The following is a 17705-nucleotide window of genomic DNA, read 5'->3' on the forward strand; positions in this document are numbered from 1 at the left end:
GCTAAGCAGCAACAATAACACTAATGTATTGAAATGTATTAAGTATATTTTTAGTTAATAATGTATTCCGTTTTATGGCATATTAGTAAACGCATACAATGGGTGATAAAAGTGAGTAGACTTTTAATATTTAATTTTATAAAAATTTAATATTTTGTATTGGTCAAACGGATTGAGCAGGAATTCTGAAATTTGAAATTAGAGTCACTAATGGGTTCCAGGAAAAATGTACTAAAGGATTTTTGGAATTTCAAACTTTAAGGTTACAAAAGGTTCTAAAATGGTACTAAACTTCTAAAATAGTACCATTTGGGTAATATGTGAACAGATGGAGCTATAAACTGAAATTTGGTATGAGAATCGAAGCGGGAAATTAAGTTTGATATATGAAGGTGGCTTCGGAAATGTGTACTAAGTGTGCGAACTGTACTTTATGGCACTAACTTTGGAACAGTTTGGTTTAGGTTAAACGGATGAAGATGGAATTTTGAAATTTTGTAGTGGAGTCCCTGTTGGTGGTAGGCTTGTAATAAAGAACAGGTTTTGGAAATGTGTACGGCAAGTGCACGAAAAGTACGATATAGTACCATATTGGGTACAATTTGGTGTTGGGTGAACATAGTACTTGAAATCTGAAATTTGGTACTAGGGTCGCTGTTCATGTGTAGCCTGGTTTCGAAAATGTGTACTATAATTGTACGAAAAGTACTGAATGGTACTATATTTGGTATTGGGTGAAGGGATAGCGATAAAATTCTAAATTTTTGATATGAATGTCACTCACTGTTGGTGTCTCTGGTTGAGAGGAACTGGTTTTGGATATGTGTACTATATTTGTAATAAATAGTACTAAATGTGATAAAGGAGGAACTGAAAGACCTGAAATCCTGAAAATTGATATTAAGATCGCTGTTGGTATCTGAAGTTGAGATATGGAGATCATTTTAAAATGGCGTACAATAATTGTTCGAAAAATACTAAATGCTACTAAAATTGGTAATTGACAAAGGGATAGAGCTGAATCCTGACAACTGTTATGGACCACAACACTGTTATAGACCAGTGCTGAGATCTTTGTTCTGCATACCGTAGTATTTTGTTATTGCAAAATTGTCAGCCTTAATCCCAATAGTTTTTTTTTATAAAAACAGCGTTTGTTTATTAATGTTTACCAGGGGGTAAGGCAGGGAATACCTAGGTTTCGGAATGAGCCACCAATCCTCATCAGTTCCCTCTTTTTTTTCTCTGTGATATTCTCTCCAGAAGTCTCTGTGATATATACTAAAATGTATTAAATTTGGTAAAATTTGGATTTATTTGGAAATAAGATTACTATTGAATTGTAGGACTGGTTTTGGAAATTCGTACTTATGTGTACTAAATGGTACTTGATTAGGTACAATTTAAATTTTTGGGGAACCGATATATTTGGAATTTTGAAATTTTGAATTGGGATTACTGTACGAAGGTAGGAATTCGTACTTATGTGTACTAAATGGTACTAAATGTTACAATTTGGATTTGGGTGAACCGATAGGGCTGTAATCGTGAATTTTTGCATTAAGAAATTCATACTTAAGTGTACTAAATTGTACTAAATTTGAAGAAATGGTACTAAATTCAAAAAGAAATTCATACTTAAGTGTACTAAATGGCACTAATTTGATACAAATTGGGCAAAACGAATTAAGATAGGAAGCTAAAATTTTGCACAGATCTGTATTTTGTCTGCAGGCAGATCAAGTTCGAAGATGATAGCCCCCATATAGCGGTACCCCCCGATATTCTGTATTTTTCAATGGAATTGTCTGAAATTCTTCACAAGGAGTTCTTGTTGAGCACTTTACCCCCTAACAGAGAATTGTCTATATAGGTTTACGATATCGTATATCCCCCATATAACGGCATCTCCCGATATTGGGTATTTTAATGATTTTTACCACATTTTTTAATGGAATTATCTGATGTTCTCTGTGAGAACTTTACCTTCTGAAAGAGAATTTTCTATATAGGTCTACGTTTTAGTATAGCACCCATATAGGATTTTCGATTTTTTTGATATTATTCACCGGAATCGCGTCAAATTTCGTATTTGAAGTTGGGAATAGTTACTACAGCCTATCAAAATTACTTACGTCTATTAAAATTACTTACACGTCTTTGTATAGCTCCTATATAAAGGTCTTCATTTGAGTGGTATTTTTCGACGGATTTTTTTTTGAAATGTTTCAAGTTCCTACCGAATGGTGGAAGGTATAAAAAACAGCTATGTAATAGCCCCCATCATTTGGAAGGCACTTGACAAATTTCCAAAAAATTCCTAATTTTTTTTTTATTGGGTGTAGTACCCATTAAGATCTTCAAATATGAAATTTGAAAAAATTCCGCTGAATAATAATCAGAAATCATCAAAATACCAGACGTGGATCTGCATACGAATTTTTTTTTAAAGGTTGTAGTACCCTTTACAAACTTGGAATATGAAATTTGAAACAATTCCGGTGAATAATGTAGGTGGACCAACATGATCAATTTACGAATTTTATAAAAATACAAACGGGTGCAAGATTTTAGCCTTCTATCTCAATTCGTTCGAAAGATAGCGTGATTACAACAGACGGGTAGACGTCCGTCTAAATCGACATAGAATGTTACGCTGATCCAGAATATCATGAGTCTAACATTTCGAGGACTTACAAAGGGAATGACAATGCTAATATACCCTCCATAGAATAGTAGAGGGTATACAAGGCCTAACGTGAACTCGTGGAACGGATCTAAAATTTTAAGGTTGACTTTTCGCTGATGATGGTAGCCGGCACTTGCTACCATTGATTATATAAAATTTTTCTAATTATTAACCTTCGTTTGAATTATATTTTTTTCCAGTTGAGACATCTTATCACCAAACCTGAACTGCAATCCATCATAAATATTTGTTATTTTCATATTGTTCTTGTTGTAGTCTGTCTAATGATGATACAAATATTTTTTCGTTGTCAACATATTTTTTTTACAAAATTTGAAAATGACACTGAAATGTTGTTGTTGAGCTGGTTATTCTGTCATTGCCGTGTTGTTGTTCTTGGCATGATAACGAAGCAATGCAAGTAAAGCTTATTTACAATATTTGATACTTAGAAGTACAAAGGTTGTATTTACATTCCTGCTGAAAGAATGGATTTCTTTGATAATGACACTTTGTCCACCTGCCAGCTGTCATGGAGGTTGAAGATGTTTTCGACGAAATGCATATGGTTTGACAAACATAATTTGCCTGTATTTCAAAGTAAAAAGATACAAAAGTGCAAGATTCGCAATAAATTTTGTTTAGAAGACAAGTCATTAACCTGCATTTTTCGTGGGGGGAAGCCTACCAAAATGCCATAAGAGATATATAAATATGTATGCACACATCTAACCGGTAAGTAGTCTATCTTCCTCGGCGGCAAATACAATGTTATCAGAGTCATATTCCTACCACCTCTTGATTTTATGATGTTTACCTAATTCAAACAATGATTTGTTTTTTTTTTTTTTCAATTCAATTCAGTCGGGTGATACAGATAAAAATGTTGTAAATATTTATTGTGAATTCATAAAAAAACAACTTGTCGGCTGGGTATAAGTAGTTGTCAATGCAATAAAGATGACAAGATGTTGCTATGTATGTGCGCATTTTTAATTTACAAAAATTCGGAATGCGAAACTTGTTTTATTTCTGAATCTAAAATGAATAATAAATGGGATTGCTGTGTATTTTGATGATTTTTTTTTCTAATTTGAATAAATTACTAAGGGGAGAGGTAGGGGGAATACGACCAATCCCTTTTACACCGAAGCTAACAACTTGTGCCTACCGATGACCAGCAAAAAAAAAAAAACGTCCACGTAATGCGCGTTATTAGTTTTAGAAATTTGATTATTGTTTGTATTTTTTTCTTCGAGTCAAGTGTAAACATTACAGCAAAAGCCACGACAAATTTACTGCCCCTTAAGATATGCTTCAGAAAATGCAAAATACACGTCTATCAATCTTTATACATCGAGTATCAAAATTAAGTAAACAATAGATCTTTACAATAGAGCAGTGTTAGATGAACAAATAGAGAGAGAGAGAGAGAGAGAGCAACGGACATATTCATATGAACTCTTCCATTTGTGGGTTTGTGAAAATGAGTAGGCATAGGTATAGATTCGTAAACGTCCACAAACATGGATTTTTTTAAAGAATTCTCCCAGATTCCCAGAGATGTATAAAACTGATTTTTAAAGAATTTTTTTCTAGATCTCTTTTAGGATTTTTTGAAGACATTTTTCTAGATTCTTAGAGGTCTATAAACGTGGATTTTTTAAAGAATTCTTTCTAGATTCTTAGAGGTCTATAAACGTGGATTTTTTAAAGAATTCTTTCTCGATTCTTAGAGGTCTATAAACGTGGATTTTTTAAAGAATTCTTTCTCGGTTCTTAGAGGTCAATAAACGTGAATTTTTTAAAGAATTCTTTCTCGGTTCTTAGAGGTCTATAAACGTGGATTTTTTAAAGAATTCTTTCTAGATTCTTAGAGGTCTATAAACGTGGATTTTTTAAAGAATTCTTTCTAGATTCTTAGAGGTCTATAAACGTGGATTTTTTAAAGAATTCTTTCTAGATTCTTAAAGGTCTATAAACGTGGATTTTTTAAAGAATTCTTTCTAGATTCTTAAAGGTCTATAAACGTGGATTTTTTAAAGAATTCTTTCTAGATTCTTAGAGGTCTATAAACGTGGATTTTTTAAAGAATTCTTTCTCGATTCTTAGAGGTCTATAAACGTGGATTTTTTAAAGAATTCTTTCTCGGTTCTTAGAGGTCAATAAACGTGGATTTTTTTAAAGAATTCTTTCTAGATTCTTAGAGGTCTATAAACGTGGATTTTTTAAAGAATTCTTTCTAGATTCTTAGAGGTCTATAAACGTGGATTTTTTAGAGAATTCTTTCTAGATTCTTGGAGGTCTATAAACGTGGATTTTTTTAAAGAATTCTTTCTAGATTCTTAGAGGTCTATAAACGTGGATTTTTTAAAGAATTCTTTCTAGATTCTTAGAGGTCTATAAACGTGGATTTTTTAGAGAATTCTTTCTAGATTCTTGGAGGTCTATAAACGTGGATTTTTTTAAAGAATTCTTTCTAGATTCTTAGAGGTCTATAAACGTGGATTTTTTAAAGAATTCTTTCTAGATTCTTAGAGGTCTATAAACGTGGATTTTTTAGAGAAATCTTTCTAGATTCTTAGAGGTCTATAAACGTGAATTTTTTAAAGAATTCTTTCTAGATTCTTAGAGGTCTATAAACGTGGATTTTTTTAAAGAATTCTTTCTAGATTCTTAGAGGTCTATAAACGTGGATTTTTTAAAGAATTCTTTCTAGATTCTTAGAGGTCTATAAACGTGGATTTTTTAGAGAATTCTTTCTAGATTCTTAGAGGTCTATAAACGTGAATTTTTTAAAGAATTCTTTCTAGATTCTTAGAGGTCTATAAACGTGGATTTTTTAAAGAATTCTTTCTAGATTGTTAGAGGTCTATAAACCGTGGATTTTTTAAAGAATTCTTTCTAGATTCTTAGAGCTCTATAAACGTGGTTTTTTTTTAAAGAATTCTTTCTAGATTCTTAGAGGTCTATAAACGTGGATTTTTTAAAGAATTCTTTCTAGATCCGTAGAGGTCTATAAACGTGGATTTTTTAAAGAATTCTTTCTAGATCCGTAGAGGTCTATAAACCTGGATTTTTTAAAGAATTCTTTCTAGATTTTTAGAGGTCTATAAACGTGGATTTCTTAAAGAATTATTTCAAGATTCTTAGAGGTCTATAAACTTGGATTTTTTTAAGAATTATTTCTCGATTCTTAGAGATCTATAAACGTGGATTTTTAAAAGAATTATTTCAAGATTCTTAGAGGTCTATAAACGTGGATTTTTTAAAGAATTCTTTCTAGATTCTTAGAGGTCTATAAACGTGGATTTTTTAAAGAATTATTTCAAGATTCTTAGAGGTCTATAAACGTGGATTTTTTAAGAATTATTTCTCGATTCTTAGAGATCTATAAACGTGGATTTTTAAAAGAATTATTTCAAGATTCTTAGAGGTCTATAAACGTGGATTTTTTAAAGAATTCTTTCTAGATTCTTAGAGGTCTATAAACGTGGATTTTTTAAAGAATTCTTTCTAGATTCCCAGAGGTCTATAAACATGGATTTTTTAAAGAATTCTTTCTAGATTTTTAGAGGTCTATAAACGTGGATTTCTTAAAGAATTATTTCAAGATTCTTAGAGGTCTATAAACTTGGATTTTTTTAAGAATTATTTCTCGATTCTTAGAGATCTATAAACGTGGATTTTTAAAAGAATTATTTCAAGATTCTTAGAGGTCTATAAACGTGGATTTTTTAAAGAATTCTTTCTAGATTCTTAGAGGTCTATAAACGTGGATTTTTTAAAGAATTATTTCAAGATTCTTAGAGGTCTATAAACGTGGATTTTTTAAGAATTATTTCTCGATTCTTAGAGATCTATAAACGTGGATTTTTAAAAGAATTATTTCAAGATTCTTAGAGGTCTATAAACGTGGATTTTTTAAAGAATTCTTTCTAGATTCTTAGAGGTCTATAAACGTGGATTTTTTAAAGAATTCTTTCTAGATTCTTAGAGGTCTATAAACGTGGATTTTTTAAAGAATTCTTTCTAGATTCTTAGAGGTCTATGAACGTTGATTTTTTAAAGAATTCTTTCTAGATTCTTAGAGGTCTATAAACGTGGATTTTTTAAATAATTCTTTCTAGATTCTTAGAGGTCCATAAACGTGGATTTTTTAAAGAATTCTTTCTAGATTCTTAGAGGTCTATAAACGTGGATTTTTTAAAGAATTCTTTCTAGATTCTTAGAGGTCTATAAACGTGGATTTTTAAAGAATTCTTTCTAGATTCTTAGAGGTCTATGAACGTTGATTTTTTAAAGAATTCTTTCTAGATTCTTAGAGGTCTATAAACGTGGATTTTTTAAAGAATTCTTTCTAGATTCTTAGAGGTCCATAAACGTGGATTTTTTAAAGAATCCTTTCTAGATTCTTAGAAGTCTATGGACGTGGATTTTTTAAAGAATTATTTCAAGATTCTTAGAGGTCTATAAACGTGGATTTTTTAAAGAATTCTTTCTAGATTCTTAGAGGTCTGTAAACGTGGATTTTTTAAAGAATTCTTTCTAGATTCTTAGAGGTCTATAAACGTGGATTTTTTAAAGAATTCTTTCTAGATTCTTAGAGGTCTATAAACGTGGATTTTTTAAAGAATTCTTTCTAGATTCTTAGAGGTCTATAAACGTGGATTTTTTAAAGAATTCTTTCTAGATTCTTAGAGGTCTATAAACGTGGATTTTTTAAAGAATTCTTTCTAGATTCTTAGAGGTCTGTAAACGTGGATTTTTTAAAGAATTCTTTCTAGATTCTTAGAGGTCTATAAACGTGGATTTTTTAAAGAATTCTTTCTAGATTCTTAGAGGTCTATAAACGTGGATTTTTTAAAGAATTCTTTCTAGATTCTTAGAGGTCTATAAACGTGGATTTTTTAAAGAATTCTTTCTAGATTCTTAGAGGTCTATAAACGTGGATTTTTTAAAGAATTCTTTCTAGATTCTTAGAGGTCTATAAACGTGGATTTTTTAAAGAATTCTTTCTAGATTCTTAGAGGTTTATAAACGTGGATTTTTTAAAGAATTCTTTCTAGATTCTTAGAGGTCTATAAACGTGGATTTTTTTAAAGAATTCTTTCTAGATTCTTAGAGGTCTATAAACGTGGATTTTTTAAAGAATTCTTTCTAGATTCTTAGAGGGGTATAAACGTGGATTTTTTAAAGAATTCTTTCTAGATTCTTAGAGGTCTATAAACGTGGATTTTTTAAAGAATTCTTTCTAGATTCTTAGAGGTCTATAAACGTGGATTTTTTAAAGAATTCTTTCTAGATTCTTAGAGGTCTATAAACGTGGATTTTTTAAAGAATTCTTTCTAGATTCTTAGAGGTTTATAAACGTGGATTTTTTAAAGAATTCTTTCTAGATTCTTAGAGGTCTATAAACGTGGAATTTTTAAAGAATTCTTTCTAGATTCTTAGAGGTCTATAAACGTGGATTTTTTAAAGAATTCTTTCTAGATTCTTAGAGGTCTATAAACGTGGATTTTTTAAAGAATTCTTTCTAGATTCTTAGAGGTCTATAAACGTGGATTTTTTAAAGAATTCTTTCTAGATTCTTAGAGGTTTATAGACGTGGATTTTTTAAAGAATTCTTTCTAGATTCTTAGAGGTCTATAAACGTGGATTTTTTAAAGAATTCTTTCTAGATTCTTAGAGGTCTATAAACGTGGATTTTTTAAAGAATTCTTTCTAGATTCTTAGAGGTCTATAAACGTGGATTTTTTAAAGAATTCTTTCTAGATTCTTAGAGGTCTATAAACGTGGATTTTTTAAAGAATTCTTTCTAGATTCTTAGAGGTCTATAAACGTGGATTTTTTAAAGAATTCTTTCTAGATTCTTAGAGGTCTATAAACGTGGATTTTTTAAAGAATTCTTTCTAGATTCTTAGAGGTCTATAAACGTGGATTTTTTAAAGAATTCTTTCTAGATTCTTAGAGGTCTATAAACGTGGATTTTTTAAAGAATTCTTTCTAGATTCTTAGAGGTCTATAAACGTGGATTTTTTAAAGAATTCTTTCTAGATTCTTAGAGGTCTATAAACGTGGATTTTTTAAAGAATTCTTTCTAGATTCTTAGAGGTCTATAAACGTGGATTTTTTAAAGAAATTTTTCCACATTCTTAGAGGTTTATAAAGGTGGATTTTTTAAATAAATTTTTCCACTTTCTTAGAGGTCTATAAAGGTGGATTTTTTAAAGAATTCTTTCTAGGTTCTTAAAGGTCTGTAAACGTGGATTTTTTAAAGAAATTTTTCCACATTCTTAGAGGTCTATAAAGGTAGATTTTTAAGAAATGTTCCTAAATTCTTAGAGGTCTATAAACGTGGACTTTTTTTAAAAAATGTTTCCCTTATTTTTTTGAAGAGCTTCATTTTTCGACTCACCTGAGTATCCGACAGTCCGCAAAATAAAGTATGTAAGGTTGGGTTTCTTATCACCGAACAAAACGCAATTCCACTCACCTCCCCTCCCCGCTTCTCACCCCACAAACAGCTTCATTATTACCAATTAGCAGTATAATTATGAGGAGTTTATTAGCCCAAATAAATGGTGTTGTTAAACATCGGGGGCACAACATCTTCCCATGGGTCCTAATAAATTCATTCAATAGACATTTGATTCGATTTGGATGGACAAATAAATAATTGAGCAATGCGGTCATACACACGGATCACCTTTGTCCAATGACTTGGAATGAATTTGAAATCGAAATTGTAACAAATATTTTTCATGTTGTTTATTGTTTATTTAGATGTCTTGTAAGAATTCCTCTTCGAGATTTTTCTTTACATCATATTTTTGTTGTTTCTTCACACCGTCTGAGTCGGTCCCCTAATTGTTTTTTCATTGCCGTATAGTATCCGAGAGTTACAGATCATAAACAACAATAGTTTTAGTGTTTACATGATGATGAGTGATAAACTGTTTGTGTGCCAAGCACATAATCTTATCTTGGAAATCAAATAACAACAGCAATCAAAATTCGCTGAAGGGAATATACAGAGGTTCTTAAACTATTTTTAGCAGAATCTAGGAAAACTTCTCCACATTATAGAGCTCCAAAGATGTAGGAGAAAATCTTAAAAAATTCGTGTTTGTAGACCTTTAAGAATCCAGGAGAAATCCACGTTTATAGACTTCCAAAAATTAACGAAAAAATCTTTTGAAAAATCCACGTTCGTAGACCTTTAAGGATCTAGGAGAAACCCACGTTTATAGGCCTCCAAAAATTTAGGAAATAATTTATTTTTTTTTAATAATCCACGTTTATAGACCTCCAAAAATCTAGGAAAAGATTTTAAAACATTTTTTTAAAAATCCACTTTTATAGACCTCTAAAAATTTAGGATAAAAATTTAAAAAATTATTTTAATAATCCACGTTTATAGACCTCCAAAAATCTAGGAAAAGATTTAAAAAAATTATTCTAAAAATCCACGTTTTAGACCTTCAAAAATTTAGGAAAAAAATTTAAAAAATACTTTTAAAAATCCACGTTTACGGACCTCCAAGATCGTAGAAAAAATTCTTTAAAAAATCCACTTTTATAGACCTCTATGGATCTAGAAAAAATCTTATCTATGGATCTGGAAAAAATTCTTTAAAAAATCCACGTTTGTGAACCTCTACGGATCTATGAAAACTTCTTAAAAAAATCCACTTTTATAAACCTCTATGGATCTAGAAAAAAGTCTTAAAAATTCCACTTTTATAGACCTCTATGGATCTAGAAAAAATCTTTAAAAATCTACTTTTACAGACATCTATGGATCTGGAAAAAATTCTTTAAAAAATCCACGTTTATGGACCTCTACGGATCTATGTAAAGTTCTTTAAAAAAATCCACTTTTATAAACCTCTATGGATCTAGAAAAAAATCTTAAAAAATCCACGTTTATGAACCTCCAAGATTCTAGAAAAAAATCTTAAACAATCCATGTTTATGAACCTCCAAGATTCTAGAACAAATTCTTAAAATATCCGCGTTTATAAATCTCCAAGATTCTAGAAAAAAATCTTAAAAAAATTCACATTTATGAATCTCCAAGATTCTAGAAAAAATTCTTTAAAAAATCCAAGTTTATGGACCTCCAAGATTCTAGAAAAAAATCTTTAAAAAATGGATCTCCAAGTTTCTAGAAAAAATACTTTTAAAAATCCACTTTTATGGACCTCCAAGATTCTAGAAAAAATTCTTTAAAAAATGGATCTCCAAGCTTCTAGAAAAAATTCTTTTAAAAATCCACTTTTATGGACCTCCAAGATTCTAGAAAAAATTCTTTAAAAATTGGATCTCCAAGATTCTAGGAAAAATTCTTTTAAAAATCCACTTTTATGGACCTCCAAGATTCTAGAAAAAATTCTTTAAAAATTGGATCTCCAAGATTCTAGGAAAAATTCTTTTAAAAATCCACTTTTATGGACCTCCAAGATTCTAGAAAAAATTCTTTAAAAAATGGACCTCCAAGATTCTAGAAAAAATTCTTTAAAAAGTGGACCTCCAAGATTCTAAAAAAAATTCTATAAAAAATCCACGTTTATGTACCTCCAAGATTCTAAAAAAAAATCTTTAAAAAATCCACGTTTATGGACCTCCAAGATTCTAGAAAAAATTCTTTAAAAATCCACCGTTATGGACCTCCAAGATTCTAAAAAAAATTCTTTAAAAAATCCACGTTTATGGACCTCCAAGATTCTAAAAAAAACATTCTTTAAAAAATCCACGTTTATGGACCTCCAAGATTCAAAAAAAAAATTCTTTAAAAAATCCACGTTTATAGACCTCTAAGAATCTAAAAAGAATTTTTTAAAAAATCCACGTTTATAGACCTCTAAGAATCTAAAAAGAATTTTTTAAAAAATCCACGTTTAAGGACCTCTAAGAATCTAGAAAGAATTCTTTAAGAAATCCACGTTTATAGACCTCTAAGAATCTAGAAAGATTTCAGAAAAAAAAATTTAAAAATCCACGTTTATTGACCTTGAAAACAACTAGGCATTTTTTTTTTAAATCCCCGATTATTGGGCTCTAAGAATTTAAGAAAATTCTTTAAAATGTACCCTCCTTTCCCACATTTAAGATTCCCTGATTCCCACCTAAATGTTTCATCTTCGAAGAAGAAAGAAAGATTTATAAATCATCTTCAGAACTTGTATAACTTATTTGTTTGATCAAAGACAAAAACTACAACAACATTAGGGTCCCCCTCCTACACACACACACGACCTAACAAATATCTTGAAATAATTCGAGCAAATAACTTTTGTATTTGTTTGATTTGCTGGCGACTGATATCAAGATTTTTCGCCATATAAGATAAAATTGTATTTGAGGGGGGCAAGAGGGGCGGCTGGCAATGGGCAGAATGATTGGGAAGAAAATTCGCCTTGCGATAATCAAACCTCATTTGATTGAAGTTGGTAGTTTGGTGAACAACACACGTCTGAAATTTTTGCGATATTGGAATAATTTTCGAATTTTATGTTTCGATATTTGGCGAGAAAAAGTGGAGGGAAAATGGAGGCCCAAGTCCTGCCGAATTATAAACTAATACCAACCGAATATCGGTTTGATGGTGGGAGGGATTTATAAAAAATTGATATTTTATTTAAAATAATTTTCTGTTTTCTCTCTTTTCCAGAGGACCGCGAAATGAATGGCGTCAAAAGGGTCCTGATTTTCTGCACCCTCATTGTAATACTGCCGGCCACCCTGATTGTCATCCCGCTGTATCTGCGAAGAACAGTCTTTGCTGATGTTGTCTATCCGGTGGCTGAATCGGATATCATTGAAATTCGTGATGGCATCTCCTCGATATTTTGCCAACAGCATTCGTTGAAAATGAGCAGCAACTTCAATGCCTTCCAGTTGAGCAGTAAACCCGAAATATCCTCAAATCACAAGCATATTAGGCTTAAGAAGTCCATGACATTGCCGGATGATACCTTTGAATATTGGGGATTTTATTTGCTGAAAGGAGCCCGGGTATTGTTGAAATTTTGTTCCCGTTATGAGGGTGCCCGGATGTTGGTGGTAAAGGGGGCCCGAGAGTTGGATACCTGTGGCCTGTTGGATCATAACAAAAATAAACTGGGACCAAATTATCCCCAAAATCATGAGCAGGTCAAGGTGTTCTTTGAAGATATCACAGAGATTCATGAACCGCTCACAAATAACATGAGTGAGACAACGGAGGCAGCAATTGCTCCCCAGGGCCCAGTACCGGAAAATCTCATGGAAATGGAAAATGATGGTGGCGAGGATTTATCCGAGGATTATGAATATGATTTGGATGAGGATGAGTCGACAAGTACAACCACCACCACTACCAGTAGTACAACAACCACCACTACCAAGGCTCCCCACACTCACAAACCCCGGGGGAAGAAACTGAAAAAGGGTACCTATAAAACTACCGAACACAATGGCAATAGTTTGGTATCCAAAGAGGAGGAGCACAAAACCATGGAGCCCGAAGAAACCAATATTAGATCAAGACGTTCCCACAGGACTCATGGGCATGCAGAGGCAGGACATTCTCACAGGCATGATGAAGATACGGAGCGAGAAAGACGCAAACGACAAATCTATGATAAACTTTTTAAAAGTCGCAGAAAACGTGATCACGTTTATGATCGTAAATACACGCATGGCGGTAATGCCATGAACTTTACCGAAACCGATGAATCCAATTCGATATCGAGTTTTGAAACTGGCCTCTTGGAATGTTTCAAAACCAATAAGCTGTCCTTTGGAAATTTCCCACCCATTGCCGAGTGCACAAATCCCCATTTCCTGGAGAATGGTTCACATCGCATGTTGTCGATCCATGAGATCGATGCCGACGGCTATTACTATTACATATTCTACAGCGATAACGATTTAGTTCGTAACGATATTCATGCAATATTCGATATTTATAAGCCAACATTTCAATATTCCAACATTAGTAATTCTCAGGGTTGTGTCAATGCCACGAATTGCACGTTTTCAATTGGATTCCTATCAGATGAGATAGTTGTTGTTGAGGTGCCAACACGTGACGGTATCGAACATGAAGAGGATGACATTACCTATTTGATCTCGACATGTCATCCGCGTACTGAAATCTATGCCATATTTCCGATATTGGTGCTAATATTGATTTTGAGTTGTTCGTTTTTATAGAGTAGGTGTGAGAGAGTGCAAAGAAAGAAAAAACATGAAAGAGTGCAACAGAAAGAGACTGTGAGTGAAAAAGAGATATTCCCAGAGAGCAATTCTGAGGGAAAACTAAAAGAGACTGTAAAAAAGAGATATCCCCCCAATTGGGCAATTCTGTAATGTGGGAAAAATACGTTAGATGATAAAAAGTGAAAGTGTGAAATAGAGAGAGAGAGCGAGATGTGAGGTCATGCAAACATAACAGTTGATTTCCCTCAGAGTGCCAATGTTTATTTTTCTGTGGAAATTATCGTACAAAAACATAGACAAGCAGCTTGGCAGCTTAAAAGGAATAAGATAAAATAAAAATCAATTTTCGAAGTGGATAATTCAGCTAAAAAAATTGTAAATCTGTGAAATTCGCTAATAAGCGAAGTTAAGAAGGAAAATAACAAAACTAGGGTGTAAAGAAAATAAATATTCCAACTAGACTATTCGATGATGAGCAACAAAAATCCGTTAGCATAGAAAAAAGTGGCAAAGAGAGAGAATCTGAGAGAACAGTGACATTCAAAAGTCCGTTAATGAGGTCATACAAACATAACAGCTGATTTCCCTCAAAGTGTCAACATTCACTGCAACTTGAAATAATCACAAAAAATGTAAACGGAAAGAGAAAACAAACACGGAAATTTTGATAGTTTGAAAAAAAAAACCGAAAAAAGTGAAGTGAACATTTCTGTAATGAGTCAAAAAAAAAAAAACGTTAATTAATTTATAGAACAGTGTGGCTTGTTTGTTCGGGATACCGTAGTATTTTGTTGTTGCAAAATGGTCTGGCTTTATCCCTTTATTGTTGTTTTTATAAAAACAACGTTTGTTTATTAGTGGAGACAAAACCAACTTACATGGTTATGCTACTACGTTCAGGCTGAACGAAAGCATAACAAGTGGAGAAAGATGTAAATGTTTATAAGTGCGGTTGTAAGATTTAGAAGACTTTCCAAGAGAATTTTAGTTTTATTTAATTCTTTGGTTCCTCTTCTATTGAGCTTACGATCTCGTCACTTGGGTAAAAAAATGTTTTTTGTCATAGAAGTTATTTTTAAAATAACTTCTGGGGAGAATATCCCAGACAAAAACAAGGGAACTGATGAGGATTGGTGGCTCTTTCCGAAACCTAGGTATTCCCTGCCTTACCCCCTGGTAAACATTACCATCGTTCTCCACTAATAAACAAACGTTGTTTTTATAAAAACAACAATAAAGGGATAAAGCCAGACCATTTTGCAACAACATTAATTAATTTATGCAAATTAATTTATGCAAATAAAGTCAATGTGCTGACATTGTAAATACGTAAATTAAAATAAAAAAATTGCAAATAAATAAGAATCGAAAAAAAATTAAAATAGTCAAAGAGGGACTTCGAAAATACAGGATCTTGAAAACTACACTATAAAGGTCAGCAAACATCTGATTTAGCCTAAAGTGTCAAAATTTATTGCAGTTTAAAATAACCGAATAAAAACCTAAACAAAAATGTTGACAGCTTGAAGGAAATTGCATGGTAGAATTAAGAAGGTGGTAAAGTCATTTGACAACATCTTGGTGTCAAAGTTTATATTCATAAATCCACCGTATAGAGAATCTTTTTTCATTTAACGCGATGTAATTTTAAAAAGTTTTATGGTGTGTGCGGATTATCAACTTATATTTTTTAACAAAGAGACTTCACCTGTGAATCTTGGCAAAAATTGCACAGCATCCAAATTGGTATTGAGTGAAAAATATCAAATTATTACAGAATTGCCCGACTTAGAAGAATTGCTCCTGATGGGACTGAGAAAAAAAATCAGAAAAATGGAGATCTGTGTACTGCATGGTGCTAAAAAAAGTAATAGAATTATACTGTGATAAGAAAAGGATGAGGAATGGCTTTAAATTGTCGGTTATTTGAGATGTTTTTGGGGAATGACTTTAAAACTGAACAAAAAAGCCAAAACATAATGAACGCGTTAAGATTTTTACGAGATGTCATGAATCTAGTTTTGATTTGAATTTATTTAAGGCTATGTCAGTTCCACAACTGCAAGAATCTAAATGTGTTTTTACTACGATAACCGATTTTCTCTTTATGATATCGAAGAAATTTGAAAAAACTAGTAGTTTCTGGCAGGTTCTGGAACAGTAGTCTAAAGCAAATAATTTGTTTTTCCAAAGCTTCACATACCTAGATAATCAATGCCCTGATTGTGTTTTGGCTCAAATATAGTGAAAAATAGCTTTTGTGGAATTTTGAAATCAAATATCAACTTTTTCATATTAAAAATACTATTCATGAGAATTGGACTGCGCAAAGAAAAAGTAAATGAAAATTTTGAATAAAAAGTCAACTTCAATATTTTTCATATTTTTGGAGTGGAGTTATTAAAATGTTACACTTTAGGCTAGAAAATCTTAAAAACAATAAATTAAGTGCCTTAAGAATGAAATTGTTTGCATAAATAAATTCATTTTAATAATTTAGTTGATAAATTTAAGGCCTTAATTAAAACTTACCTAGCCCATAAAACTAACCAAAATTATTCACTTTTCAAGTTGCATAAGAAAAAACTGAAAACATATCTAGAAACACAATAAAATAGATCATATCAAACGTAAATCGAATTAAATATTGCCACCTATCTTGTAAGGCCCTTATAATTCATATCTATATTCAAGTGTATTTCTTATTCTGTTTTTTTTCTTCATTTTTTATGAGTTTCAAAAAATATGGCATTTATTCATCACAACCCAAAGCATTGTCACTTCACATCGATTACCACTTAATTACGTAGAGTAGAATGCTTATGGGGTATTATCTCAAGATCAAAACGTGTGAAATTCATATACCTGATAATAATAGTTTTTAAGTGATAGTGATTCAGCTATGACAAAATATTAGAAATTATTGAAAATAGAATGTAATATGTATGCATATATGTACTGAATGAAATCGTCTATAATTAGTTATAAATTTTTTATAATAAAAAATTTGTTAATATTATAAATTTAATTGATGGTTGTTATTACTAATCGAATTGAGGTAAGTAAACACAACAAACAACTTTAATTGCTTGCTTATGGTGATTCGGTGGATCTTTTTCTTATAAAAGCCAATTTCCTTTTAAAAACAAGTAAGGAAAGGTCAAAAGACGGGCGGGTCGACTATATGATACCTTACACCACAACGCGTATTTAGTAGAGCTCCCGTAACAAAAAACATTACGATCGGATGTGGCAAAATTCAGGAAATTTAGACTGGTATAAGCCATTTTGTGCATAATTAACCCGAAATCGGTTGAAGATATATATTTGAAATCGATTCTCACCAATTTCGGTAGGGTTCATCCTTGGGCCAAACAATTTTTATTTGGAAAATACATCTCAATCGGATAATAAATGCGTCATGCATTTTGTTCACAAAAATACATGGACAGACGCACGGGCGGACATACGGACTAAATTGACTCAGAAAGTGATTCTATGAAGATCCTTAAAAGTAACTATGGGTCTATATAGTGTCCTTCTCCATGTTACAACCAAATGCACAAAGACATAATGCTTTTATGTGTGGTGTAGGGTATGAACATGGTAGAGGTAGATGCATCCATGGTACAATGAATTCAAGGTAGGGCAGAACCATGGTACAATGAAGAGAAGGTAGGTCAACTTTGAAAAAATTGCAAGTATAGAGGTCTACCTGTTTGGCTTGTAATGTCAGAAATAGTATCAAAACAATAACAAAATCAAACAACTTGTTGCATTTATTTTGAATAAATAATTGAAAACCGCG

The 17705-nt window shown here is 31.7% G+C and overlaps 1 protein-coding gene across 5 annotated transcripts in view; it reads left to right on the forward strand.

The window, feature by feature from the left end:
- The window catches only part of LOC101900487 (uncharacterized), a 29913-nt gene extending 12988 nt beyond the window's left edge, over nt 1–16925 (forward strand). For 4 of the 5 annotated variants that reach the window (XM_020036080.2, XM_020036082.2, XM_005181550.4 and 1 more), the window contains one exon: nt 12366–16925. In XM_020036080.2, the coding sequence (XP_019891639.2) occupies nt 12366–13891 (1526 nt within the window). In that variant the 3' untranslated portion in view covers nt 13892–16925. Of the gene's footprint in view, nt 1–12133; nt 12300–12365 lie in introns of those variants that run through there. The other variant, XM_005181549.4, reaches the window with a different exon arrangement.
- Nucleotides 16926–17705: the final 780 nt, after the last annotated feature.

This window comes from Musca domestica, unplaced genomic scaffold, assembly GCF_030504385.1.
Source record: "Musca domestica strain aabys unplaced genomic scaffold, Musca_domestica.polishedcontigs.V.1.1 32, whole genome shotgun sequence".
Lineage (NCBI taxonomy): Eukaryota > Metazoa > Arthropoda > Insecta > Diptera > Muscidae > Musca > Musca domestica.